The 25,281-nt window shown below is 41.8% G+C and overlaps 1 protein-coding gene across 1 annotated transcript in view; it reads right to left on the bottom strand.

The window, feature by feature from the left end:
- The window catches only part of CNTN5 (contactin 5), a 265,440-nt gene extending 240,979 nt beyond the window's left edge, over positions 1-24,461 (bottom strand). The window contains exons 1-2 of the mRNA XM_032219901.1: positions 24,349-24,461; positions 17,041-17,216 (exon numbers count right to left, since the gene is read on the bottom strand). Coding sequence (XP_032075792.1) covers positions 17,041-17,216; positions 24,349-24,452 — 280 coding nt within the window. The 5' untranslated portion in view covers positions 24,453-24,461. The remainder of the gene's footprint in view (positions 1-17,040; positions 17,217-24,348) is intronic.
- Between the last annotated feature and the right edge of the window lie 820 nt (positions 24,462-25,281).

Here is a 25,281-nt window from a genome sequence, read left to right as displayed (position 1 = left end):
AGAAGAGGGGGGCATCTTCTCCACCAAAGCACCTGAAGGCAGGACAAGAAGCAAGGGGGAAAACTAATCAAGGAACTAACCAACCTAGAACTAAGGAGAATTTTCCCGACAATGAGAACAATTAATCAGTAGAACGGCATGTCTTCAGAAGTTATGGGTGCTCCAACATTGGAGACTTTTAAGAAGATGATCCTTTGCCTGAAATGGTTTAGAGCTTTCTGCTTGAGTAGGAGGTTGGACTAGAAGACCTCCAAGGTCCCTTCCAACTCTTCTATTCTGTTATTCATCTAATTCATGGATCAAGGCTCCACAGTTTACATGTACAATACAAATGTACAACATTTCAGACTGCACAGTCTCCAAATGTTACAATATTTCAACATTAAAATTGCTTTTACTCGTTCCAGCTACACAACATAGCTCTATAATACCGTAATCTTTCTTTTTGACTTATGGAACAAAAGAACAAACTTCCAGCAGTGCAGGAAGTTGCTTTGTGGTGAGCCAGCTTACTGAATGCTATGTCTTGGTATTGTAACTGGCAACAGCTTTTCATCATTTTCAGACTTTTCCAACCCAACTGGGGGGAAAAAAGGAAATGAATCAAGCACTTTTTGTATACAAAACATGAGCTCGGTTGTTCCTCTGAAGCCTTAGCTACTTGATTTGGGGGAAATCTTCATATATTTAATGTTTTAATATGCTATATTTAATAAAAGAATACACAATAACAGAGTTGGAAGGGACCTTGAAGGTCATCTAGTCCAACCCCCTGCTCAAGCAGGAGACCCTATACCAGTGATGGCGAACCTTTTTTGGCTGCCATGCCAAAAGCGGGGGAGCACAGGGGGGTCGTGCACCAGCGTGCCACAACCATAATGCTATGTGCCCCCCAGCACGCGCGCATGTACGCGATCAGCGATCCCCCTGCTTTTGCCGTGGTTTTTCACCTTCCCCAGGCTCCAGAGGCTTTCTAGGAGCCTGGGGAGGGCAAACACAGCCTCCCTGCCTCCCCTGGATGCCCTCTGGAGGCCTCAGGAGCTTCCCTGAAGCCTCCAGAGGGCAAAAAACAGACCAATGAGAAACCCGGAAGTTCAGGAATGGTGACTTCTGGTTTGTCCATAGGGCCAATTTTCGACCTCCGGAGCCTTCAAGAAGCTTCCCTGGAGGCTCCGGAGGGCAAAAAATGGATAAATCGGAAGTCACTTCCGGTTTGCTTGTAGGGCTGGTTTTTGCCCTCCGGAGCCTTTAGGATAGATACCTTTCACCCTGGCTTCGCTGATAACGGATAAGAGCCTGTGGCCTAATGGCTAAGATCTCTGCCTAGTATGTAATATAGCCCAGGTTCAAATCCCAGTAAGGGTATGGCTGGCTGATGAGAGCTAAATAGCTTGAAATAGATCTATAATAGTCTCCCTTTATTTATTTATCAGCACAAATACAACAAAATGTAACAAAAAGGAAACAGTAAAAATATTGGGTTTCTGCCTGGATGGTCTCTTGTGACAAGCCGAAGGACAGAGAATGGAAGTAGTGATCTTCCTCCCATATTTGGGCATACCGGGGGTTGTAAAAAAAAATCTAATATATATATTAGATTATATATATATATATATATATATATATATATATATATATATATATATATATATATATATATATATATATATATATATATATATATATATATATCATTTAGTCTAGTGGTTGTGACACCAAGCTATAAACTAATGGCAACGTGGAATACATGTTACAATGCTTGGGCGTGCTTTTAACAGACTGCTAAGTCTTTTCTATTATTCTTTGCTTAAGAGCTATCTGTCATAATTAGAATCTGGAAGCACATCTGCTAAGTGGGTAAGACATCTTTAGCTCATCTTTAGCTGAGTGTTAATGGGCTTAAACCAAAGCCATCATTTCAATATTTCTTCCATCTTTTGTATTTGCATTTGCTAACTCACAGACTATCTTTTTCATTTTAAATTATGTTTAATTTATGATTGTACTCATTTGCCATAGAGGTTGTACGTTTTCATTATCAAAGCAACTAAAAGAGTAATAGATTAATGGCAATTCTATTTAAATGTGTGCGGCTTTTTAAAAAGCACGTACAATATATGAAAGTCACTAATTAAATGGAAGAGACTATTAAGCACTTGATAATTCTGTTTTGTCACAGACCACTAATCTCAAAATCAGTTACCATCATAATTAAATGTAAGAATTCTTGCAACATCTCAAAAGCTGAAATGACTACCACCAAAATTATTTGTACATCTCTCCCTACTTACTGATCTGTAAATATAACATTTTCTCAATTACAACAACAAGACGCTTTTCTTGCAGATTAATGAAAATTGTTTCACTTATTTAGCCGTACAAAGACATCCAATATGATGTTGTCTCACGAAACTAAGTAACAGATACACGCAATAAAATAAAGTTACATGCTGAAGTAAAATATATATTGAAGAGCAATGAGTTACATTCTTCTTTTCAGCTTGATCTTACACAATTCCAGTCTGGTCTGCATATGGATTTGAGACATAAATGTCAGAAATTTTTCAAACATCTATACTTGGCATGTGAGGAAGAACGAAATAAAAATGATGATCTGTAAAATATAGATGTAGTAAAGAAGAGCCGAGGTGGCGCAGTGGGTAGAGTGCAGTACTGCAGCCACTTCAGCTGACTGCTAGTTGCAGTTCGGCGGTTCAAATCTCATCGGCTCAGGGTTGACTCAGCCTTCCATCCTTCCAAGGTGGGTAAAATGAGGACCCAGACTGGGAGGGCAATATGCTGACCCTGTAAAATCGCTTAGAGAGGGCTGAAGGCCCTATGAAGCGGTATATAAGTATAACTGCTATTGCTATTTAGGAGGAGCCATGGTGGTACAGTGGTTAGAATGCAGTATTACAGGCTAACTCTGCCCACAGCCTGGAGTTCGATTTCGATCAGCTGAAGATTAACTCAGCATTCCATCCTTCTGAGGTAAGTAAAATGAGAAACCAGATTGTTTGGGGCAATATGCTGACTTTAGAGAGGACCGCTTAGAGAGGACTGAAAGCACTATGAAGCAGTATATACTGTATATTTAAGAGTATAAGACACACCTTTTCCCCACAAAAAGAGGCTGAAAATCTGGGTGTGTTTTATACACTGAATACAACATCTTTTGCCTCCGCAAACCCTGTCCCCTTCACCAAAATGGCCGTGCATAGCCTCTAGGAGGCTTTCAGAGAACTCCTGGAGGCTGGGGACGGCAGAAATTAGAAAAAAACAGGCCGTTTTTTTTGCTCGTTTTTGCCCCCCTCCCAGGAGCACTCTACAAGTCTCCTAAAGGCTATTCATGCCCCTTTTTTTTGAAAAAAAATGGCCATTTTTGGGAGTTTTGCAGAGTGCAAAACTTTTTTTTAAAAAAATTGCCTCTTCAAAACCTTGGTGCGTCTTATACTTCGAAAACTATGGTAAGTCTAAGTGCTGTACCAATTTCTGTTGGTATTGCTAAAGATTTAAGTTAAAATCTAATGACCATGTGCTATAGGAGTATCCAACCATCCTTTTCAGATATTAGAAATCTAAGCCTAGAATAGAAGAGAATACATTCTTGTCCTACAATCTTATCAGCCAATGAGCTTGTTCAATCCATTACAAGTGAAACCCCAAATTTCCTCTAAAGACTCTGTGACAGATTTAAATGGGGTAGGACAGTGATGGGTAATCTTTTTGTCATTGTGTGCTGAAAGCGTGTCCGTGTGCACACACCCATAATGAAATGCGAGCACCACAATGCGAGAATGAGCCCTGCATGCCCCATGACCCCTTCACAGGTGCACACTCCCCCCATGGCCTAGCAGCCTCCCTGAAGCCTTCTGGGACCAAAAATGGGCCACGGGGAGGGCCTCGCCACTGCCTCTGTGCGCACACATGCACGCACGTCTCCCACATGTGCCCCGCTCCCATGCATGCACAATAGAGACCTGAAAATCAGCTGCCCAGTGGGAGGCACGCGTGCATGAACGGTACAACTGAGCTGGGGTGAGGGCTCGCATGCCCACAGAGAGGGCTTTGTGTGCCACCTGTGGCACATGTGTCATAGGTTCACCATCACGTGGGTAGGATATTGAAGTTGAAAATACCCAATGCCCTAATTCATCTCAAGCTTCTATCATGCTGTGCCCCATAAAGGAATCATGTCACCATATTTCTTAGTTCATAATGACAGGGAGGCAAGATGGAAGGAAGGAAGTGAGGAGGGAGGGAGAGAGGGGGGAGGGAGGGGAGGAAGGGAGGAAAGGAAGGGAGGGAAGGAGGAATGCAGGCAGGCTATATGCAACATATGAAGGACCATAGTGTGCCTCCACTCTGAAGAACGTTTGAGAATTAATAGTTTTCAAATTCTAAACCAATAATCTTTGATAGTGCCTGTACTGTATATATGCATATATGGATCTCGACCGTATTTATATTTACAAGCAGGTATCTTCAAAAGATACAACCTCTATTTGTTATCTCTTTCAGAGTTGTTGGGTTCCCCCCCACCTCAGATAAAAGAAGAAGAAGAAATTGTACTGAGGTAAGACCCAATATTCATAAATTCTCTTTGTCTTCATTGTCAATTTAATTTCACAAGGATTATGGCTACTTAAGTTTGATTGAACATGTGGATCCTTGTTGATGTCTTGCTACAAGAAGTCATCTGAGAATTCTGCAATTTTCCCTTGGGGTTCACTTCTCTTATAGCTGTAGTGAGAATGGGGATTTACTGCCGTTTTCATAATCTAGTGGTTCACATCTGTTAGCTCATTTTATTAAAGCTGTTTGGAAAACAAAACAATTGACCAATGCCTGAGGTTAGGATTCAGTTCTTCCATCCCTCATTTTTTTTTCAGTCTAAGGAAAGACATTATTTATTATATTTACTCAGACGTAAGCCAGGAGGATTGAAGAACCTTCTGTTCCTAAGCCACACCGCCTTTATATATATTATCTTTGTCCATCCCTTTTATTCCCATCTTTAGTTGAGAATGTTAAAGAACATCACTCCAAATTGTTAATGTTATGGTACACAGTATGGAGCTGTTCTGACCTAGGCTTCCTGAGACAGTAAAAAGCACACACTTAGTCCCCAAAACCCTCTTTTTATTTTAATAGCTGTGAATTATGTTCATTCACAGCCCATAATGAGTCACAAATAGTTTGTAAAGAGTCCAACAGAAGTCTGCCATAGTCCTTCAGGATAAGGCTGATAAGCACTCACCTTTATCTCCCTTGAAACACTGCCAAAGACCTAATTGGCAATTAGCTCTGCAAGGCCACATAGAGCACAGAGTCAAAACAGAGCTTCAGAATTTAAACCGACCAGAATGAACAAAGTTGCTTCCTGCAAAGGCTCACATGCATTTGCTCCTTCTTTATGTCTTATGGAGGGGCCATCTCCAAGCCTTACTCCCAAGTCATCCCTTTTGTCTTAACTGTTCTCGCCTTCTGGCAGTTCTACACATGTGCGCACTGAGAACAGGTTCCCCCTGTTCCTCTGCCTTGCTGATGTCTGACTCTGGAGGCTTCGGAGGCAGCACATAACTCCCAGATGACCCTGGCCCCCTCTCTACCTCTGACACAAAGGCTCTGTCTGAGCCTTCCTCAGACTCCAGGACTGGCCCATGTTCCTCCCCAACCTCCTCACTGTCCGACTCTGCTGTCAGCGGACTACAACAGGAGCTATTCCCAAATAGTTTTAAATGGACTTTCAATGTATTCAACCATCTCCCACTCCACAATCAAGAATGACTGTTTCTTACATGTGAGGGAAGTCACCCCTTCCCAGAAGAATGAACTATTTTGAGAAATATTAAAAAGGCAGAATATTATATTTCCCTAAAGGAGAAACATATTTCTAAAGGCGGAAACTCAGAGCCTGAGCTCTCTTCCTCAAGTAGAAACTAAGGGGCCAACTTTTAGAAATGCAGATTTGGTAATCCCTTCAAGACAGGATATTCTGAGAAAGGTAGGATTAGCCCTCAACCACAATAGGAATTGCCCAACAAGCCCGTTCACTGCATCAGCACCTACAAAGTTAGCTATGACCCCTACAACAGCCAATATAATACATATTCTTGCACAGGAAACTCAAGGGCAAGGCTCAAGAGAGGGTATAAATAACCCTCACTCTCCACTCCATGTAGTCAGATACCCAGAATCACATGAGTTTGGTGGTTCTGCTTCACCATTAAATCATTTTTCCCAATCAGCCTCCATGTTTCCAGTGTCTTTCTCCCCATTTGGAATTGAACCCAGATGGACATTTCTTCCAACATGTTACATTACGTTAGTCATCCCCACAATCTAATATACTAACTTGCACTGGATTCTTATGATCTATAAATTCTTGGTTAAGCTGAGAGACTGTGTAGCCTAAAAAGTGGCATGCAGCGGCATCTTCTGGTCCTACCCTCTGCTTCTGTTCTAAAGCAGCAGCAGAATTAATTGCTATTTTCACTTGAGGAAGTCAGGCATGTAAAAGCAGCTTTCTCTACCCTGGCAGCCTAACCTCAGGATCGTATTCAGAAACAATCCTTCCAAAATTGACAAATGTCCCTACAAATAGACCTCCATGAGGTTATTTTCTCCTTTATTTAAGGGTAATGAAACACTCACAATGCACAAAATTACCTGGATCTTCCAATTGCCAGACATCCATTTATATGTCTTAAAGCAGTGGTCCCTAACCTTTTGGATCTGTGGATCAGCAACAGCAGCGATGGTGGTAGCAGTGTGTGTGTGTGGGAGAGAGACAGGCATGCATGGAGACTAATCCCATGCACGTACAAATAAAGCTTGCCCTCTGCTTGCACAGCCCACTTTCCAACAGGCCGTGGACCAATACTGGGTAATGTTGTGGCCCGCCAGCAGCCAGCAGAGTTGGCAGCAGAGTCAGACACTGAGGAGGTTGTGGAGGAGCATCGGCCAGTCCTGGAGGCTGGGGAAGGCTCAGCGAGGGATCTGGCTCAGAGGCAGAGATGGGGCCAAGGCCGTCTGGCAGTGATCAGGTGCCTACAGAGCTAGACAACAGTGAGGCAGAGGAACAGCTAGAGCCTGTTCCCAGTGTGCAGAGCTGCCAGAAGAAAAGAACAACTCAGAAATCAGGGCAGACTTAGGAGTAAAGTCACAGGTGGAAGGTGAGTGGCCCCTCCCATAGGAAATAAAAGAGGAGCAAAAGGGGAGGGGGCTTTTGCAGGAATCATTTTATTCGTTCGGTCATTAGATTCATTTCAGGAGTGTGAAAATCTGTCCCTGAATCTCAGAGACTCTGTGCTCAGTCTTTCCTTGCACAGCACCTCATTTGGAAAATATTTACCTGGCAGCTTTCCAAGATAGATAAGGTCTGTAGTCACAATTATTCCTTTGAAATACTGTTTGCCAGGCCTTTGCTGAAATGTGAATGAGAAGATTTCACATTTGTTTAATGAAAGGGGTTGTGTCGGGACCAGGAATCTGCATCGTGCTTTTTTGGGAAGCCTAGTGTCAGGCCTGCAGTCATATTCCTTTTAGGATCTTTGGCCTGCCACACTTTCTATTATTTGACTATGCTGTTTCATTAGTGGGGTAATTGGGAGGGGGAATAGTAAGGACTAGAATTGCAGAATGTGTTGCTGTCAAAATAAAACATTCCTTTCTAGAAGCCCAAGGTCATTCTTTGTCTCCGCACCTCTGCACCTGACCGGAACTAGATGGGTGGAGAGGCCAGCGTGGCAGAGGAAGATTGGACCATGTGATGGGCTTGTGGGTGTGGGGACAAGATCATGAACTTTCAACTGGGTGGAAACCCCAGGAAGCTTTCAGATTTGGGTTTCCACAAATTATACCAACATGTCTCTCTTGTTAAATTGGAACTTTGATGAAAGCTATGCCTTGGACTCTGATTTAATTCTGGATGATATTTGGAAAGTTGACACCTAGATCAGAACAGTTCATAGCCATATGGTTGGAGATCCCTGTTTCCTTGAACACCAGGCATGCTACACCTATTTTGACTGTGCTTCCAAAATTCATGGTCCCATCTTCAGCAGACATAAATCTGGATTCAGAAATCTAACCAACTGACTATGTGCTCACTAAGGGTTGATAAGAATGGGACTGGGTCTAATGTATGCAATTATCATGACCCATCAAAGACAGTAAAGTTCATTAAAAGCAGTTTGCAGGTGATGCCAAGGACTCCAGCAAACTGTCAGTAGTATTCCGGATGAAACATGCAGCATAAAGGCTGTCTCCCAGTACCTATTGATTTACTTGTCTGTGTCACTGAGGACTTCTTATCCTGCCTGTCAGTGAATAGTTATTATGCTGCAACCATTGGCAAAGGGAGATATGAGTTATAGCTAATCGGTACTTGTCTTTCTGTATCCTAAATGGAAAATAGATTTAAGGAGCCAGAAACAATCAACAGAATAAACTTGGGGGAAGAAAGTGAAATTGAGAAAATCTGCTGGAGAGATTTGGAAGGCAGCATCTAAATCAAACCGTCATACCAAGACCTCAAACAACAAAATAATTTATGAACAGATTTTTACTTCATTATAACAGGAGAGTCATCATGAGGATGTTAATTAACGAACCAGCCCAGACTGGGTTATCAGTCCTCTTCATTGTCAGACGTGTTTATTAGATACATCTAATGAATTGCAAATAAAGCCACTCTCCTTTATTGCATTAGGAAAAATAAGACTAATCACTTATTTTCATAGAGATGTTTTCCTGTTTTCCATTGATCTTCCCTAAAGTAGAAATTGCACATTGTCTCATCAGCACAATTTTTACAATTCCTGATTGAACTCCATGCATTGCTATGCCATAATTTTTTTTCCCCAGGCATCACTTTAATTGCACTTCATTCTTCTTTCAAAAGGCATAGAGGCAGTATTGACTCCGGGCTTAAGTGAATTATGCTCATGCCCTCGGCAAAAAGCGTTGACCCAAGCAGTTGTAGATCTGAATCATTCTGGTGTAATTGACTTGATTGCTCAAGAGGTATCTCATCAAGGTGCCTCTTGCGTCTCATGGGCATGTAATTATGGATATTCACGAGAGCCTGACAGAGAATAGAAGCTGATAAGTCTTGACAAATATGTGCTGCTGATAGAGGTATCGCTACTTATTGATAACTTGTCATTGATCCATGTTTAGTCACCTAAAACTGTTGTCATCATATTTTCCCTAAAAGTTGACCAAATCTTAACCATTTCAGACATTACTTCCTTTATCAGTCTGTTCATTTTAATTATCTGCTGATACTCCTATTCAATTCCCACTGAAAGTGAATGGAAACACACTTTGGAGTTAAGGAAAGACAGATGAAATATCATTCTGCAATGTTATAGCAGCAGTCATACTAGCAGCTGTCTAACATTGTTAATATTTTAAGACCATAGTATCCGTATCCTGAGCATTTTGGATATTTTCTCACCTTCTGCTATTAGTGTCACTTAGATACTGTTAGGTTTTGCAGGCAGCTTCATGCTTGATCTAGTTTCTCTAAGCAAAATAAATCAATCAATCTCTATTTGCACATCTAAAACAGATGGGCTCTGGAATACAGAGAGGAGACTCCACTCTATGATCTGTGCTCCTGTGGTAGCTGTTGTGGCTGACACATACCAGGTGCCATAGAATGGTGAGTTGTAAAACTCCCTCTCTCAAAAGCATTTGGTTGGCATTAACACTGATGTATTTGATTTTAAAAAATCTTATTGTCAACCCTGAAGCTGGCCTGACTGAGGCATCTTGGAGGCTTCAGTGTTGCCACAATGGTGCTGAAGGATAGGGAGGGGGGGGGAAATAGAGATAGCTGGGGTTTGTAACCAAAACAAAATAGTTTCCCCTGGGAACCAAGGACATTCCCATAGGGGGCTGAAGAGAGGAGGAGTAAAGTTTCCAATGAACCAGACAGCACCTTGATCGGATCATGTGATTGTTTGGGAAAGGGGGAAAATGTTTACTTTTAATTGGTAAAAACCACGGGAACCTTTAGAGTTGGTTTTCACCAGTCTGTGCCAATATGATATGTCCAATAAACCTATTCTTTGAGGAATCTGCTTGTCTCAGAGTTCTGTTTGCTATGGGTACTGTATATACTCGAGTATAAGCCTAGTTTTTCAGCCCACTTTTTGGGCTGAAAAAAGCCGCCTCGGCTTATACTCGAGTCAGTGAAAAATTTGCCCAAAATGGAGGAGAAAAAGGGGCGGGGCCATGCCGCTGGGTGACACTCGTGAATGGCCCAGTGCCCCTGTGAGTTTCCCCTCCCTCTGTGTCAGTTTGTCGCGCAGCGCGCACCGCACCATCCCCCCTCCTCACGTTCTAATGTAATGCAGGGCTGTCTTACGATTCCCCTTCCTCCCCCTCCTGCCGCTCTGCAACGATGTCCCACCTCCTCCTTGTTATGGCAAGCAGCCACATAGCGATGTCCCACCTCCTCTGGTACAGTGATCCAATGATAGGAATCACTGTGCCGTGTGTCATAGGAGGCGGGACATCGCTCCCGCGGCTGCACGGGACATCATCATCACAGCGGGACATCAGCATCATGAGGTGAGTGAAGTATTTCATTGAATACACCGCTAGTTTACTGTTTTTCTTTGAAATAAATATTCAAAAACATTATTGGTATCTATTTTTATTTTTGAAATTTACCGGTAGCTGCTGCATTTCCCACCCTAGGCTTATACTCGAGTCAATAACTTTTTCAGTTTTTTGTGGTAAAATTAGGTGCCTCGGCTTATATTCGGGTCGGCCTATACTCGAGTATATACGGTATATTACTTGGAACCTTAATAAATATCTTCCAAAGCCTATTGAAAACTTATCTATGTATCCTACTCTGTTCATCATTTCTTAAACTTATTGGATTATTATTTAGGAACAGAAGTCAAATTTGTTTATTTCTACTGTTTATATCCCACTCAATTTCTACTCACAGAACCAAACTGTAGCATTTCATAAATTAGGTAAAATATTAAAAACTGAAGTCAATGAATCCAATTATAACCAATTATTTGCTGTGCCACCATTCAGGATACCATCATTTCTTTAAAAGAATTTTTTTTTTGTGCCAAGTCAGTGTTGACTCTGATGACTGTTTGGACAAATCCCTGCAGCAACAAAGGCAGGTTTTTGAAGTTTTCCTGGGAATATTCTTGGAATTGGTTTGCCATAGCCTTCTTCTGAGGGCAGAAAGAAAGGACAGACCCAAGATCCTCCAGTGGACTTTATTCCTGAAGCAGGAGCAGAACTCACAATCTTTTAGATTTTAGTCTTCTGCCTTAAACACTACACCAAACTGACAGTCATAGTATGATCTTGCTCATCATTGCTTTTCAGAAGAATCATGTTTTTATGACTCTTCAATAATATGGTAAGGGTGTTCCAAAGGAGAGAATATGAAGGAAGGGGAAACTTAGTTCTCCATTCACTATGTGGTTGCTGTTAGTTGCGAAGTCGTGTCTAACCCATCATGACCCATGGACAATGTTCCTCTAGGTCTTCCTGCCCTCTACCATCCTCAGGAGTCCATTTAAGCTCACACCTACTGCTTTGGTGACTCTATCCAGCCACCTCATTCTTTGTCCTCCCTTTCTTCTTTTGCCCACAATCTTCCCCAGCATGAGGCTCTTCTCCAGTGAGTCCTTCCTTCTCATTAGGTGGCCAAAGCATTTGAGTTTCATCTTCAGGATATGGCCTTCTAAAGAGCAGTCAGCGTTGATATCCTCTAGGACTGACCATTTTGATCACCTTGTAGTCCAAGGGACTTGCAGGAGTCTTCTCCAGCACCATAGTTCAAAGACCTCAATTTATTGGCACTCAGCCCTTCTTATGGTCCAACTTTCACAGCTATACATTGCAACTGGGAAAAACCATAGCCTTGTCTATACTCACTTTTGTTATCAGGGTGATGTCTCTGCTGTTTAGTATCCTGTCTAAATTTGCCATAGCTTTCCTCCTCAGGAGCAAGCATCTTTTAATTTCTTGGCTGCAGTCCCCATCTGCGGCTATCTTGGAGCCCAGGAAAATATAATCTATCACTACCTCCATTTCTTCCCCATCTATTTGCCAGGAATTAAGGGCCGGATGCATGATCTTAGTTTTCTTAATGTTGACTTTCAAGCCAACTTTTGCACTCTACTTCTTCACCTGCATCAAGAGCCTCTTTAGTTCCTCTTCACTTTCTGCCATTAGAGTGGTATCATCTGCATATCTGAGGTTGTTGATATTTCTCCCGGCAATCTTAATTCCACCGTTTGATTCATTGAGCCTATGCTCTTGCTTAAAATGAAATAGTTCAATAAAAAGGAGATACATTTGAGGGAAGAGGAGGAGGAAGTAGCTTTGTGGGATCGAGTGTGATTTACAGATTTTGGATGTCCACCAAATAACAGCAAACAGGAATAAGTACAGAAAATTATCAGAAAGCCCTTTTAGGAGAAAAAACTGTCTATGTGTTCTCTAATGGTTGATACTGACTTTATGTCACATAATCAATCAATCAACTCTAGCAATAAAAACTCTGTATAATAGAGGTAGGCATAAATGTCGTCAGGGATGGTTAACTAACGATGAAACATGACTCATGATGAAAAAGCTGACTCAGAGAATGCATTGGGTAGATAATGGTAGAATCTCTGTCAACTGCATGTGTCATTTTGATGAAATTTAGGTTTGCTGAGTGTCAAGATAGAGCGGTAGAAAATATTCTCCCCACTTGTATATTTATAATACAGCTGGGGAGGATGACTCTATTCACAGGGATCTCATAGTTCCAGAATCAAGGGGAGATTCAAAATGTTTAAGGAATTCCAGGGATTCCAACAGAAAGCAGGAGCCATGGATCAAGGTCATATTCAAATGAATGGAATTATTTCAAGTTGCTCTCTAATCCTTTCAAGTGTGTTCGTCTTTTTGATAACTGGACGTCCTTCCCAAAAAAACACTAAGATGGAGTCGCCTGCATATCGGCTGCAACCCACTACTGGTTCACTATCAAAGGGGTAGACATTTTGAATCATTCAAAGCCTTTATCCTTCTAAGCAGGGTTGTTGCCCAATTCCCCCATGCATTTTCCACTATGGAAAATTGGTCTTGGTTGGTGAGGATGGAGGTTTCGCTAGCCTCTTATATGAATTCTTGCCGCTAGCATTGTAGGTCCTTTGGATTCCTCTATCTTGGAAAAAAAAATATTTCGGATTATTACCCGAATCATCCAAATCCACTAGAAAGCATCACACTGTGTATTTAAATGCACTCTATCAATTCAATTGTGTGGCAATATTGAGATAAAGCTGAGAACAGCATGGGATTCTTGCTCTAAATTCATTTTGTGTCTGATACAAATTTGCAAGAATTAAACTTTTGATCGATGGCTTGCAGTTTCCAGGTTCTACACTCAGCGGGCTTGTGAGGGGAGTCAGAGATGTCACATTATCAATTCAAATGCCTTGTCAGCATGGCAATAAGCTCAAATTACCACATCTTGAGAGGGTATTTCCAATTTGGGGGAAACTTTAGAGATCCAATGAAGTTGTTCCTCTGGTTCAAGAGAAGAAAGGCAAATGCTTGGCTGGAATAAAATAATTGTGAGGTATTTGCTGCTGTATGGAAGATTCTAATTCTGAGAAGGTGGAAGGAAAGAGAAATGGACAACTAAAAGCAAGGTGGATCGATTCAATTTATTTTATTTTTTTATTATAGCCAACTCTGGGCGGTGTTGAATGCAACCCTGAAAAGCCAAGTTAAGGAAAGACTGTCATGAGAAAATCTACTAGTTACTAAGAATCAACAATGCCATTATAATGTATAATGGATCAATGAATGAATTAACATATTAACTAAAACAGAGGAGTACAACAAAACCCATTGTTTTATAACAGGGGTGTCAAACTTGATTTCATTAAGGGATGCATCAGGGTTGTGTTTGACCTCAGGGCGCTGGGGTGGATGTGGCCAACTCAATATCACACACAGGGCTGGATTTAGATGAAAAGAGGCCCTAGGCTATTCCACTTATGAGGCCCTTTCACCTCCCATTTTTAAGTTTGTAAATTACATGAGAGACAATAAAATACATCATTACTGTGATATATCAATATATATAGCTGGCCTCCCGACAGAGGGCGGCTCTGCTCTGCGGCAAAGGCAGCAAGGCCAGCCGCCTCCCCTGCTGCGCTCAGCTGCCCGGCTCGGCCCCCTTGCCCTCATCTGCCTGGCCGCTGGTGGGCTCCACGTCGACGGGGCGGCTACTGGGAGCGGCCGCGTCTCTCGCCCGACTGCCGGTGCCAGGAACGTGGGCGGGCTCCCCAACTGCTGCGGCGCTGGAACGATCTTAGCCAATACATTTTTATGTTTGTTTATTAGTCATATGCGTAGAATTTCTCCTTATTTTCGGTTCAGTGTTTTAGTGTTCACTGTTTTTAGAATAGTGTAATTTTAATTTTGCTAACAATTTGAATGTAGGCTCCTCTTGATCTTGAGGCCCTAGGCTGAAGCTTAGTTAGCCTATAGGAAAATCCGGCCCTGATCACACATGTCAGGGACACCTGTGGTGGTGAAATGCTAAGGTAGGACTTCCCTCAGACTCCCCGTTACTCTCATTATATAACCTTCCTTCCTTCCTTCCTTCCTTCCTTCCTTCCTTCCTTCCTTCCTTCCTTCCTTCCTTCCTTCCTTCTCTTCTCTTCTCTTCTCTTCTCTTCTTTGAAAAGGATGGCCTCCTACAGCCCACTGCCAGCCAAAATAAAGTTCAGAGGGGGGCTGCATGCAGTCCTCCTGAGCTCCATTTTCACTGGCAGAGGTCTGTAGGAGGCCATCATGGCTGAAAACAGGGCCTGAGGGATGGGCGCAGCCCCTCCCAACCTCCATTTTCATTGGCAGAGGAACTCTGGGCTGGTCCTTTGCTGTTTTCAGAGCAGCCCTGCAGGCCAGATATAAGTACGGATCTAGCCCATGGGCCTTGAGTTTCCCATCCCTGTTTTATAACAATACATACATACACACAATACTCCACCAGGGTTGTTGGATTTATACAAATGATGAGGGGATCAGTTGTAATTGAATGCACTTGCTAAATTGTTAGCAACAATGTTCATTGTCTGCATCCTAGTACCAAGGTCTTGAAGCAAAAATCTATTTTCTCAGACTGGATTATAAAAAAACTTTTTGTTCCCCACAAGGACAAAGCAGGATCAAAAGGAACCTGGCCTCCTCTTTTCATGTAAACTTTATTTACAGCCACTAACACATTTTATTAAACGGCATAAGGTTTTATAAATTATAGTTCACTTTGTTAGCTTCAGGCAATGGTTGAAGTGATGCAAGATTTAAATTTGGATGAGGTGGGTTTGATGAGGGGGGGAGAATACTACTATGCAAATACAGGTTATAGGTGAGGCAGATGGACAGAAGAGGTATTTCATCAATTAGCAATTCCAAATGTGTTAAATACCCATTGTGCTCGATAAGGCTTGTTGAGATAAGCCTAAAAACCTTTCGACTTGTATTCAGTTTGGCAGTCTCTTGCTCTGTAATGCTGGTGTACAGTAATTTCTTTCTTCGTCAACCTTGGGAATTTGTCATCCAGGAAAGTAAACATAACGTGGGGGTGATTTCTTTGTCCTTGTTTTCAGTCAACTAATGTCAACTTTGTTTCTTTAACTCTTTTGTGCAAAGTCTGGTTGCGTTGCCCAATATTGCTTGAAGTCATCACTCCAGCAGATCTGATGAATGTAGCTCAAAAAGTATTTTGTATTTTTAGTCCACATTCGTACTCCCTTGATAGAACATCATTTGTTTTCATTTTTTTTGCCCCAAAGGGGCAAAATAAACAATTAGTTAAATTCTCGCCAGCCGATCTAGGAGTTTAGAACTTCATTAATTAGGGGGAAGCTGAGGGATGTTTATGTTTGTCTTTCCTGATTTGCATCTGTCTATTGCCTCTCTCTAGCTTTTCACACTTTAACTGAGTTCAGGGGAAAACATCAGAAGGTCAGTTAAATCCTAGGAAAACATCATACAGTTCTTGGGGCTTTTTTCAGATCAGGCATCACTCCAATGGAGAGATGGTTAATATGGAAAACAAACAGACAAAAGTACTCTGGACAAAAATAATGAAATACAAGGTACTTCTCTAAGTACGATCACAATTCAGTTTAAAGTTTCCATTGCTAAGCAAGACAGTTGGTAAGTGAGTTTCGTCTTTAAAACCTTTCTTGCCACAGTTGTTAAGTGAATCACTGCAGCCAAGTTAGTAGAATAGAATAGAATAACAGAGTTGGAAGGGACCTTGGAGGTCTTCTAGTCCAACCCCCTGCTTAGGCAGGAAACCCTACACTACTTCAGACACATGGTTGTCCAATCTCTTCTTAAAAACCTCCAGTGTTAGAGCATTCACAACTTCTGGAGGCAAGTTGTTCCACTAATTGTTCTCACTGTCAGGAAATTTATCTTTAGTTCTAGGTTGCTTCTCTCCTTGATTAGTTTCCACCCATTGCTTCTTGTCCTACCTTCAGGTGCTTTGGAGAATAGCTTGACTCCCTCTTCTCTGTGGCAGCCCCTGAGATATTGGAACACTGCTATCATGTCTCCCCTAGTCCAGTAATATGGCTGATAACTAAATCTGTTTTCCCCATTGACTTTGCTAGTCAGAAGTCACAAAAAACTGATCACATGACCCCAGGACATTGCAACCATCAGAAATATGAGCCAGTTGACAAATGTCTGAATTTTGATCACATGACCATGGGGATGCAGCAATGGTTGTAAGTATGAAAAATGGTCATAGAGTAAGTCATTTTTTCCCAGTGTTGTAAGGTTGCTAAAGGAATGAATATAAGTCGAAGATCACCTGTATAAAACAAATTCCTATATTCATAGATATGAATATAATTATCTGGTTCTTCATGATGCAATTAGACTTTTTTTTTTGCATTGTTTCAACATGACTTCATTATCTCTATCCAAATGGTGATAAAGTGGGATAACAAAATTGTTACTTACATGCAAATTGAAGTGAGGCTTCCCTGCTTAAAATGCTACCGTAGACATTGGTGGTAAAACACTGGTACTGCCCAGCATCTTTTAATTCACTGGGATTGTTGATAATAAGGCTTCCTTCTATTACACTGTAGCGGTAATCACTTTCTATGTCTAAGTCGGTTCCATTCTGGAGCCACCTTGGAAGGAAAATAAAATAAATAGTTTAATAAGTTTCAAGAAAATATGGACAGTTTGATGCAATTAATGGGCTCACTTTTAATCTGGCTTTCAGTTTAGGAATTTGCATAACATTCCTATGGAAAATATTCAGATGCATGGGTATTTTCTAGAATACAATTTTTTAAAGAAAACATTTTGTATTTTTATTTCCAATACACATTTTTTTCCAGCATATTTTCTCCTGGTGTACCCAACGGTGTCCATATTCCTGAGATGAAAACTATGTGTAATGTTGTGAAGAGTATGAAACTTTAGCATGGTTATGCATTCAACCATTCTCTTGTACATTTGGTCAGCCTACAAAGTTTTATCTTAATTTTGATAGTCTTTCTTAATTTCTTATCCAACCTATCTTCAGAAACCACTTATAGATATTTGTTTCTCTATCTGGCTATCAAACCTTTGTTGATTGATTAAACTGGGAAAACATCAAAATAAATTTAATCACTTGTCTCTAGTGCCATAATTATGTACCATGATTGCAATTCGTCCTGCCTCTTGCAGCTCCATTTGTTTATTATTTATTTAGCAATCCTATTTACTGATCTCATTCATCTTTGGGATTCCTTAGCATTATTTCATTATTGTTAATGCAGATCTTGAAGCAGTGGTACCTGTTTTTCTATTTATTTATTACATTTATACGTCCACTTCAGAGGTGGGTTCTTACCAGTTCAGCCCGGTTTGGCCGAACCGGTAGTGGTTTGGCGGCCTGGGTCACTGGAACCAGCAGAGACCCAGACCTGCTACGCCCCCAGATTGGTTCTCCTACGGGGCACCATTTTGATTTTCACAATTGCAATTGAACAAATGTATTTTTTTTCTTTTTTAATGTTCTGCGCATGCACAGACCTATTTTTGTGTAAATAAGCATGTGCAACCCATCCCTGGTCCACTTGTACTTTTTGTGTACAATGCCTGCAAAGTGTCAGGCTACTTAAGTGAATAGTAGGAAGGTGTTGTGGTTGCAATCATGTAAGTTCTGAAGGTCATCTTCCAAATAACTTCTGAAGTATACTGTCAAACGTAAAAGAGAAGTTCCACATGTGATTTATTATAAATGCTAATTTATTGCTAAAAGTCTGCCAAGTAATCTTCTCAACTAATAGTTGGCACATGCTCGGAGTTAGAGGAGGATCAATGGTACCCAAGGTGGATTGGACATACTTCTGTTGTGGCTATGTAGGGATTCTTGGCTGATCCCCCTTTTCACACCAACCCAGATTCTTTCTTCTACATATGCACATCCCTAGAATTGGACATCTTAAGTCTTCCACAAGTTTACAGCACTAATTTTATATCTTGGATCTTGGCATTGCCTGTTTTTGAAGGCCAACTCTCACCATACCATACCAAACTTGATATGGCTCTTGCAATTACAGAAATTGTGCCAAATGCAGAATGTTAATTGGTAAAATTATTGAGAATGCTCAAGGGATGATTAAGGATTAAGCTAGGAATAAACTAGGAAGGTAAATGACATCTGCTGGATCTTTTTTAAACATCCATATATTGATCACACTTTGCATGCAACAATTTTAGCATAAGGTAGATGTTCAAAAGTCTATATAATGTAAATTATATACTGAAAGTTAATATTGATAAAGTCTACTTAGAAGACCAACTCAACATAACCCAAGCCAGTGACAAAGTGGAAATCTTGATCAGACATCTGAAAATTGCAGAAATTGATAGAAAACCAGAAATTGAATTCAATGTAGGAAGCCTACATTGTTGGAAAGTCCAGAAATGACTTGATTTTTCTGCTCCAGTGGTGGCTCTGGGTGGGAGTTTTTTTAACTCCTTATTTTAATTTGTTTCTGTAAGCCGCCCGGAGTCCTACGGGATTGGGCGGCATATAAATTTATTAAAAGTTAAAGTTAAAAAGTTAAGGATAGCAATCTCCTTAAAGAAGCAGAACTGCAACATGGGGATGTACTTAGCCTCATGCCTATTTTGAGTCTATGGGTAATGTTTATGAGTAATGTAATGAATAGTAGGCAGGGGTGAAATTCAGCAGGTTCTGACAGGTTCTGGAGAACCGGTAGCAGAAACTTTGAGTAGTTCGGAGAACCGGCAAATAGCACCTCTGGCTGGCCCCAGAGTGGTTTGGGAATGGAAATTTTGCAGTATCCTTCCCTTGCCATACCTACCAAGCCACGCCCACAGAACCTGTAGTTAAAAAAAAGGAATTTCACCACTGGTAATAGGTAATAAGTCTATTGGTAATGGCTATTAGCCTCTTGTCTACTTTGCGTCTATGGGTAATGGAGGTTTTACTCAGCTCTAGCTAATACACCAATTACAGCCTTACTCAGAGAAAGTGGTTCTGGTACCATAATCTGCAAGCCTATCAACTCTTCTACAAATGGTTGCAAAGTTATTTTACACAAAACTGCTGTTGAAGCTACAGTTAGTACAAAATACAACAATCCACTTGCTGGTGAATGAGAACTGCTTGTGCACATAAAAACTGTGTAAAAATAAAACCTTGCACATAAAAACTGTGGTTTCTAACTATATGCTTGAAAATTGAAAATGTGATATATTTTACTAGAAAGCTCTATATGGCTGAAGACCCAGATCCCTGGAGTTCCATCAATGTTAGGAAGAACTGCCAGTCCAGTATGTACATAATTTAATGTACTGTATAGGATTGACTAAAGGGCAACATAAATACTGCATTCAGTTTTGGTCGCCACAATGTAAAAAAGATACAGAGAATCTAGAAAGAATCCAGAGAAGAACAATAAAGATTATTAGGGGATTAGAGGCTAAAACACATGAAGAAGCGTTGCAGGAATTGGGTATGTCTAGTTTAATGAATCGAAGGACTAGGGGAGAATAGCTCAGGGGCTGCCACAAAGAAGAGGGAGTCAAACTATTATCCAAAGCACCTGAGGGCAGGAGAAGAAGCAATGGGTGGAAACTAATCAAAGAGAGAAGCAACTTAGAACTGAGGAGAAATTTCCTGACAGAACAATTAATCAATGGAAGTTGTGAATGTTCCAACACTGGAAGTTTTTAAGAAGATGTTGGATAACTATTTGTCTGAAATGGTATAGGGTTTCCTGTCTAGGGAGGGGGTTGGACTAGAAGACCTCCAAGATCCCTTCCAACTCTGTTATTCTATTCTAAATGTTTAAATAAATAATTAAAAAATATAAAATAAAAATAAACCATATGTAGGGTTACTGACAGTTCCCCTGCTATGTTAGCTTCGGGGAAGAGTTAGAAATAAGTTTCTTTTTAGTCGTAGCACTACTATCTGGAATAATTTTCTGTAAGAGATTAGTATCACTTCTTCTCTCTTCATGAGATTTACAAAGCCTTGAAAACAGTCTTGTGTGGAAGAACTTTAAAGGTTAAAATAATAATTCAGGAATTTTAATATTTTATTTTAATAATTTGCTATATTTTTTATCGAATGCTTTTATTGTGTTACTATCTCTTGTAAACTGCCAGGATTCCTAAGGGATTAAGGCAATATAGAAACAAAACAAATTAACAAATAAAGGTCAAAACCTGAACAGCAGATCTATGAATGGATTACCCTTCAAATTATTTATCTGAGATATAATGTTCCAGATCTAAAAAAAAAGATTCCTTCTTCCACAACAAATGTTGAAGGTGAATTTCATATTATTAACCTGTAGTTTAAAAAAATAAAATAAAATGCACTTTACTTTATATAGATGGTCCTTAATTCATGTCTTTCTATTAGACAAATAAATGAAATTCTAAATAAATAAATAAATAAATAAATCTAAAGCAGAATTGAATCTTCATGATCAAACTGGACATAATAAATAGTGGAAGCAGGAGGAATGAACCGATTAAACTTGTTATGGTTGGAGGAAAAAAAATAGTTGATTTTGCAGTGAATAAGAACTAATCAGGGGTGGGCTGCTATGGATTTGCCTGGGTTCGGGGGGAATACTTACCTAACATTATGGCGGGTTGAATGAACCTCCAAATCCCACCCCTGGCTGGCCCCTCTCACCCCTCCCAGGAGTCTCCATGCAGCCCATTTTGGATGCAAGGTACATGCAGGGCCTGCGCAGAGGCTCAGGGGGCGGCAAGGGGGGGGGGAATGGGCCTCCTGGAAGTTCCGGAAGGCCAGAAACGGGCCTGTGTCTGGCCTCCTGTCAGCCTCTGCTTTGCTGCTGCTTCGGCTGCCATTGAAACGGGGAGGGGGGGCATGGTATTTGGGAGGGGAATACTGATTGTGCTGGAGGAAGATTCTGGAGTTTCTGCTGCCTGTCTTACTGCGCATGCGGAGGAGGTTTCCCGCCAAGGCCAACGGCACCGACATTCCATCTTGGTGATGCCTTTCGAAGTTATCTCACACCTGACACTTGGGAGAATTATGATTGGACTGTAACTGGGATGCCAAGGGGTGGGGAATGGGTTATTCTATATATCATTTGCTTTCGCGCCTAAATAATCAGTCTTCGCTTTGCTACGCTTCTAATCATTTATAATTAGTAAAAGTACACTTGATTTCTATCAATGGAGTCTCGTGGTTTTCTTTCCTAATTATTCAACGGAGGAGTGCTGACACCTCCGGAGTGCCTCTGGAGCCTGGGGGAAACAGTTTTTGCCCTCCCAGAGGCACGAGGAAGCCTCGTGGGCTTTTTCCTGGGAAAGGCAAAAATGCCCCCCCTCCATGGTGCAGGAGGACGATTAGGCCATGCCCACCATGGCCACGCCCACCTAGCAACCGGGCAAAGAACCCGTTGCTGAAATTTTTGAAGCCCACCCCTAGAAATGATCCGATTTTCATAGTCTGAACCAACATTCCAACTGGAGTAACCTCCTTAAAAAGGCAGACAAAAATTAGCGCCTTTGGGAACAGTTCACAAAAGTGAACATTAGGGAAAATGGCGCTTTGTGCAAGGATACGTATATTGACAGTTGCGGCAGTTGGTGGAAATTCATTGATTAGAAAAAAGACAGGTACGTAAATGAATAAATTAAGATAGTTTTATAACTGAATCTTTTAAAGTATTTTTTTGTATTTTGTATTTTTGTATTTATTAGACATTTATAGGCCGCCCTTTTCCCTGAGGGGACTCAGGGCGGCTTACAGTCAAAAAGGAAAGGGAGTGTAGGACAATACAAAAAGAAATGTGCACAAAAGTAAATTAAATAGTAAAACTCAACATTCACTCAGCATTCGGGAGGGGCAAAAATAAACTTATCCCCAGGCCTGATGGGCTAGCCAGTTCTTGAGGGCTGTGCGGAAGGCCTGGACGGTGGTGAGGGTACGAATCTCCACGGGGAGATTGTTCCATAGTGTCGGAGCCGCAACAGAGAAGGCTCTCCTCTGAGTAGTCGCCAGTCGGCACTGACTGGCGGATGGAATACGGAGGAGGCCAACTCTATGCGATCTGATGGGACGCAGGGAGGTAATTGGCAGAAGGCGGTCTCTCAAATAGCCAGATCCACTACCATGGAGCGCTTTATAGGTGGTGAGTAGAACCTTGAAGTGCACCCGGAGGTCGACAGGTAGCCAGTGCAGCTCACAGAGGATCGGTGTTATGTGGGCGAACCGTGGTGCGCCCACAATCACTCGCGCGGCCGCATTCTGGACTAGCTGAAGTCTCCGGATGCTCTTCAAGGGCAGCCCCATGTAGAGCACATTACAGTATTCCAGCCTGGAGATCACAAGGGCTCGAGTGACTGTTGTGAGGGCCTCCCGATTCAGGTAGGGCCGCAACTGGCGCACCAGGCGAACCTGGGCAAATGCCCCCCTGGTCACAGCTGAGAGATGGTGGTCAAAAGTCAGCTGTGGGTCCAGGAGGACTCCCAAGTTGCGGGCCCTTTCTGAGGGGTGTAAGTTTTGTCCCCCCAGCCTGAGTGATGGTATGTTGGTCAAATTTTTGGGAGGGAAACACAACAGCCACTCGGTCTTGTCTGGGTTGAGTATCAGCTTGTTCGCTCTCATCCAGTCTTTAACGGCTTCTAGACCCCGGTTCATCACGTCCACCGCTTCATTGAGTTGGCACGGGGCGGACAGATACAACTGTGTATCGTCCGCATATTGGTGGTATTTTATCCCGTGCCTTCGGATGATCTCGCCCAGCGGTTTCATGTAAATGTTAAATAGTAGGGGGGATAGGACCGACCCCTGCGGCACCCCATAAGTTAGGGGCCTCAGGGACGATCTCTGCCCCCCCACCAACACCGACTGCGACCTGTCCGAAAGATAGGAGGAGAACCACTGCAAAACAGTGCCGCCCACCCCTATCTCCCGCAGTCGTCGCAGAAGGATACCATGGTCGATGGTATCGAAAGCCGCTGAGAGGTCCAGGAGAACTAGGATGGAAGCATGGCCTCCATCCCTAGCTCTCCAGAGATCATCGGTCAATGCGACCAAAGCGGTTTCTGTGCTGTAACCGGGTCTGAAGCCAGACTGGAAGGGGTCAAGATAGTTAGCTTCCTCCAAGGTACGCTGAAGCTGGAGAGCCACCACCTTCTCAACAACCTTCCCTACAAAGGGGAGGTTGGAGACTGGACGATAGTTATTAAGAACAGCTGGATCCAAGGACGGTTTCTTCAGGAGGGGTCTTACCAGTAAGACCCCTCCTGAAGTAACAAGTAAGTAACAATGGAATAGATTTTAGCTAAAAAAACAGAATACAGGAAGTCCTTGACGTATGACTACAACTGAACCCAATGTCTCCATTGTTAAGCAAGACGGTTGTTAAGTGAGTTGTGCCCCATTTGATGACCTTTTCTTGCCGCAATGGCTGAGTGAGCCACTCAGCCGTTGTTGCGTTGGTAACACAATTTGTAAAGTGAATTTGGCTTCCCCGTGAACTTTGCTTGTCAGAAAATCGCGAAAGGTGATCATGTGACCCTGGGGAACTGCAACCTCATAAACACAAGACTGTTGCCAAACGCCTGGATTTGGATCGCATGACCAATGGCCATCAGTATGAAAAATGGTCATAGGCTACTTATTTCAGTGCCGTTGTAACTTCAAACCGCCGCTAAACGAAATGTTGTAAGTCAAGGACCACTGTACACAGACTTGGAATCAAAATAGGTGGCTCAGCTCCGTTGCTAAAACATGTTAGCTACCTGTAGGTTGGGGCAGGATTTCCTCTTGCTTGACAACTGAGAGACACTTTCTTCTCCTCTGAATCCATTGGGAAGATCACAGGGTCAGGTTCTTGAATAAACATCGGCCCATAATCGACACCCTCTAGGAAGACAAAAAGGAAGACCTCCTTCAGAGATTACTACTGAAAGTACTTGCTCAGAGCTATGAATTGTGAGCCTTGTTCAGCATCAACTTTTGGGATCTACTTCAGAAAACAATTCATTCTCTTCCCAATCATCAAATTATATAAATATACACGTATGTAGAGTCATCAAATGCTCAGGATGTCCTTTAGATTAGGTTTGATCAGTATGCTACCTACATCTGCCAAGATGTAGTATGGCTCTAGTAGCACCACACACCAGGGGTGGGTTCTGGATTCTTCTACTGCTGGTTCAATCAGGGACGTGCTTCACATGTGCGTGTGCTTGATGCGTGCTATGCACACATGTGCTTTAGGTAAAAAAAATCTGCATGCACAGAAGCAAAAACCAAGATGGCAGCTCCTATGGGGCTGCCCATAGAATCGGTTCGGGGGCATGGCTGGCTGAGTTACTACCTACTCGGCAGAACCAGTCTGAACTAGTAGGAATCCACTTCTGCCACACACATACCCATTTGAGTCATTGCTGTAATATGCCTCCCAGACTAACCTATATTTGTGCTGAATGGCTATATACTTAGACTTTGACTAAGAATAACTTTATTATTACTTCGAATATGCATTAATCGGCATACATTAAAATGAAATTTCATTGCATGCAGCTCTCAAAGGATCACCACCTCCAATATACACTACATGAACATGACAAAATAAATAAATCAATACAAAATTATGTGTATACCCACATATATTATATTACACAGACAAACAACACAATCTAGTTCAGATGCATGTATGTAAAGTAAAG

This window comes from Thamnophis elegans, chromosome 6 (assembly GCF_009769535.1).
Source record: "Thamnophis elegans isolate rThaEle1 chromosome 6, rThaEle1.pri, whole genome shotgun sequence".
In the NCBI taxonomy this organism is placed as follows: Eukaryota; Metazoa; Chordata; class Lepidosauria; order Squamata; family Colubridae; genus Thamnophis; species Thamnophis elegans.
This window is presented reverse-complemented; position numbering and strand designations above follow the sequence as displayed.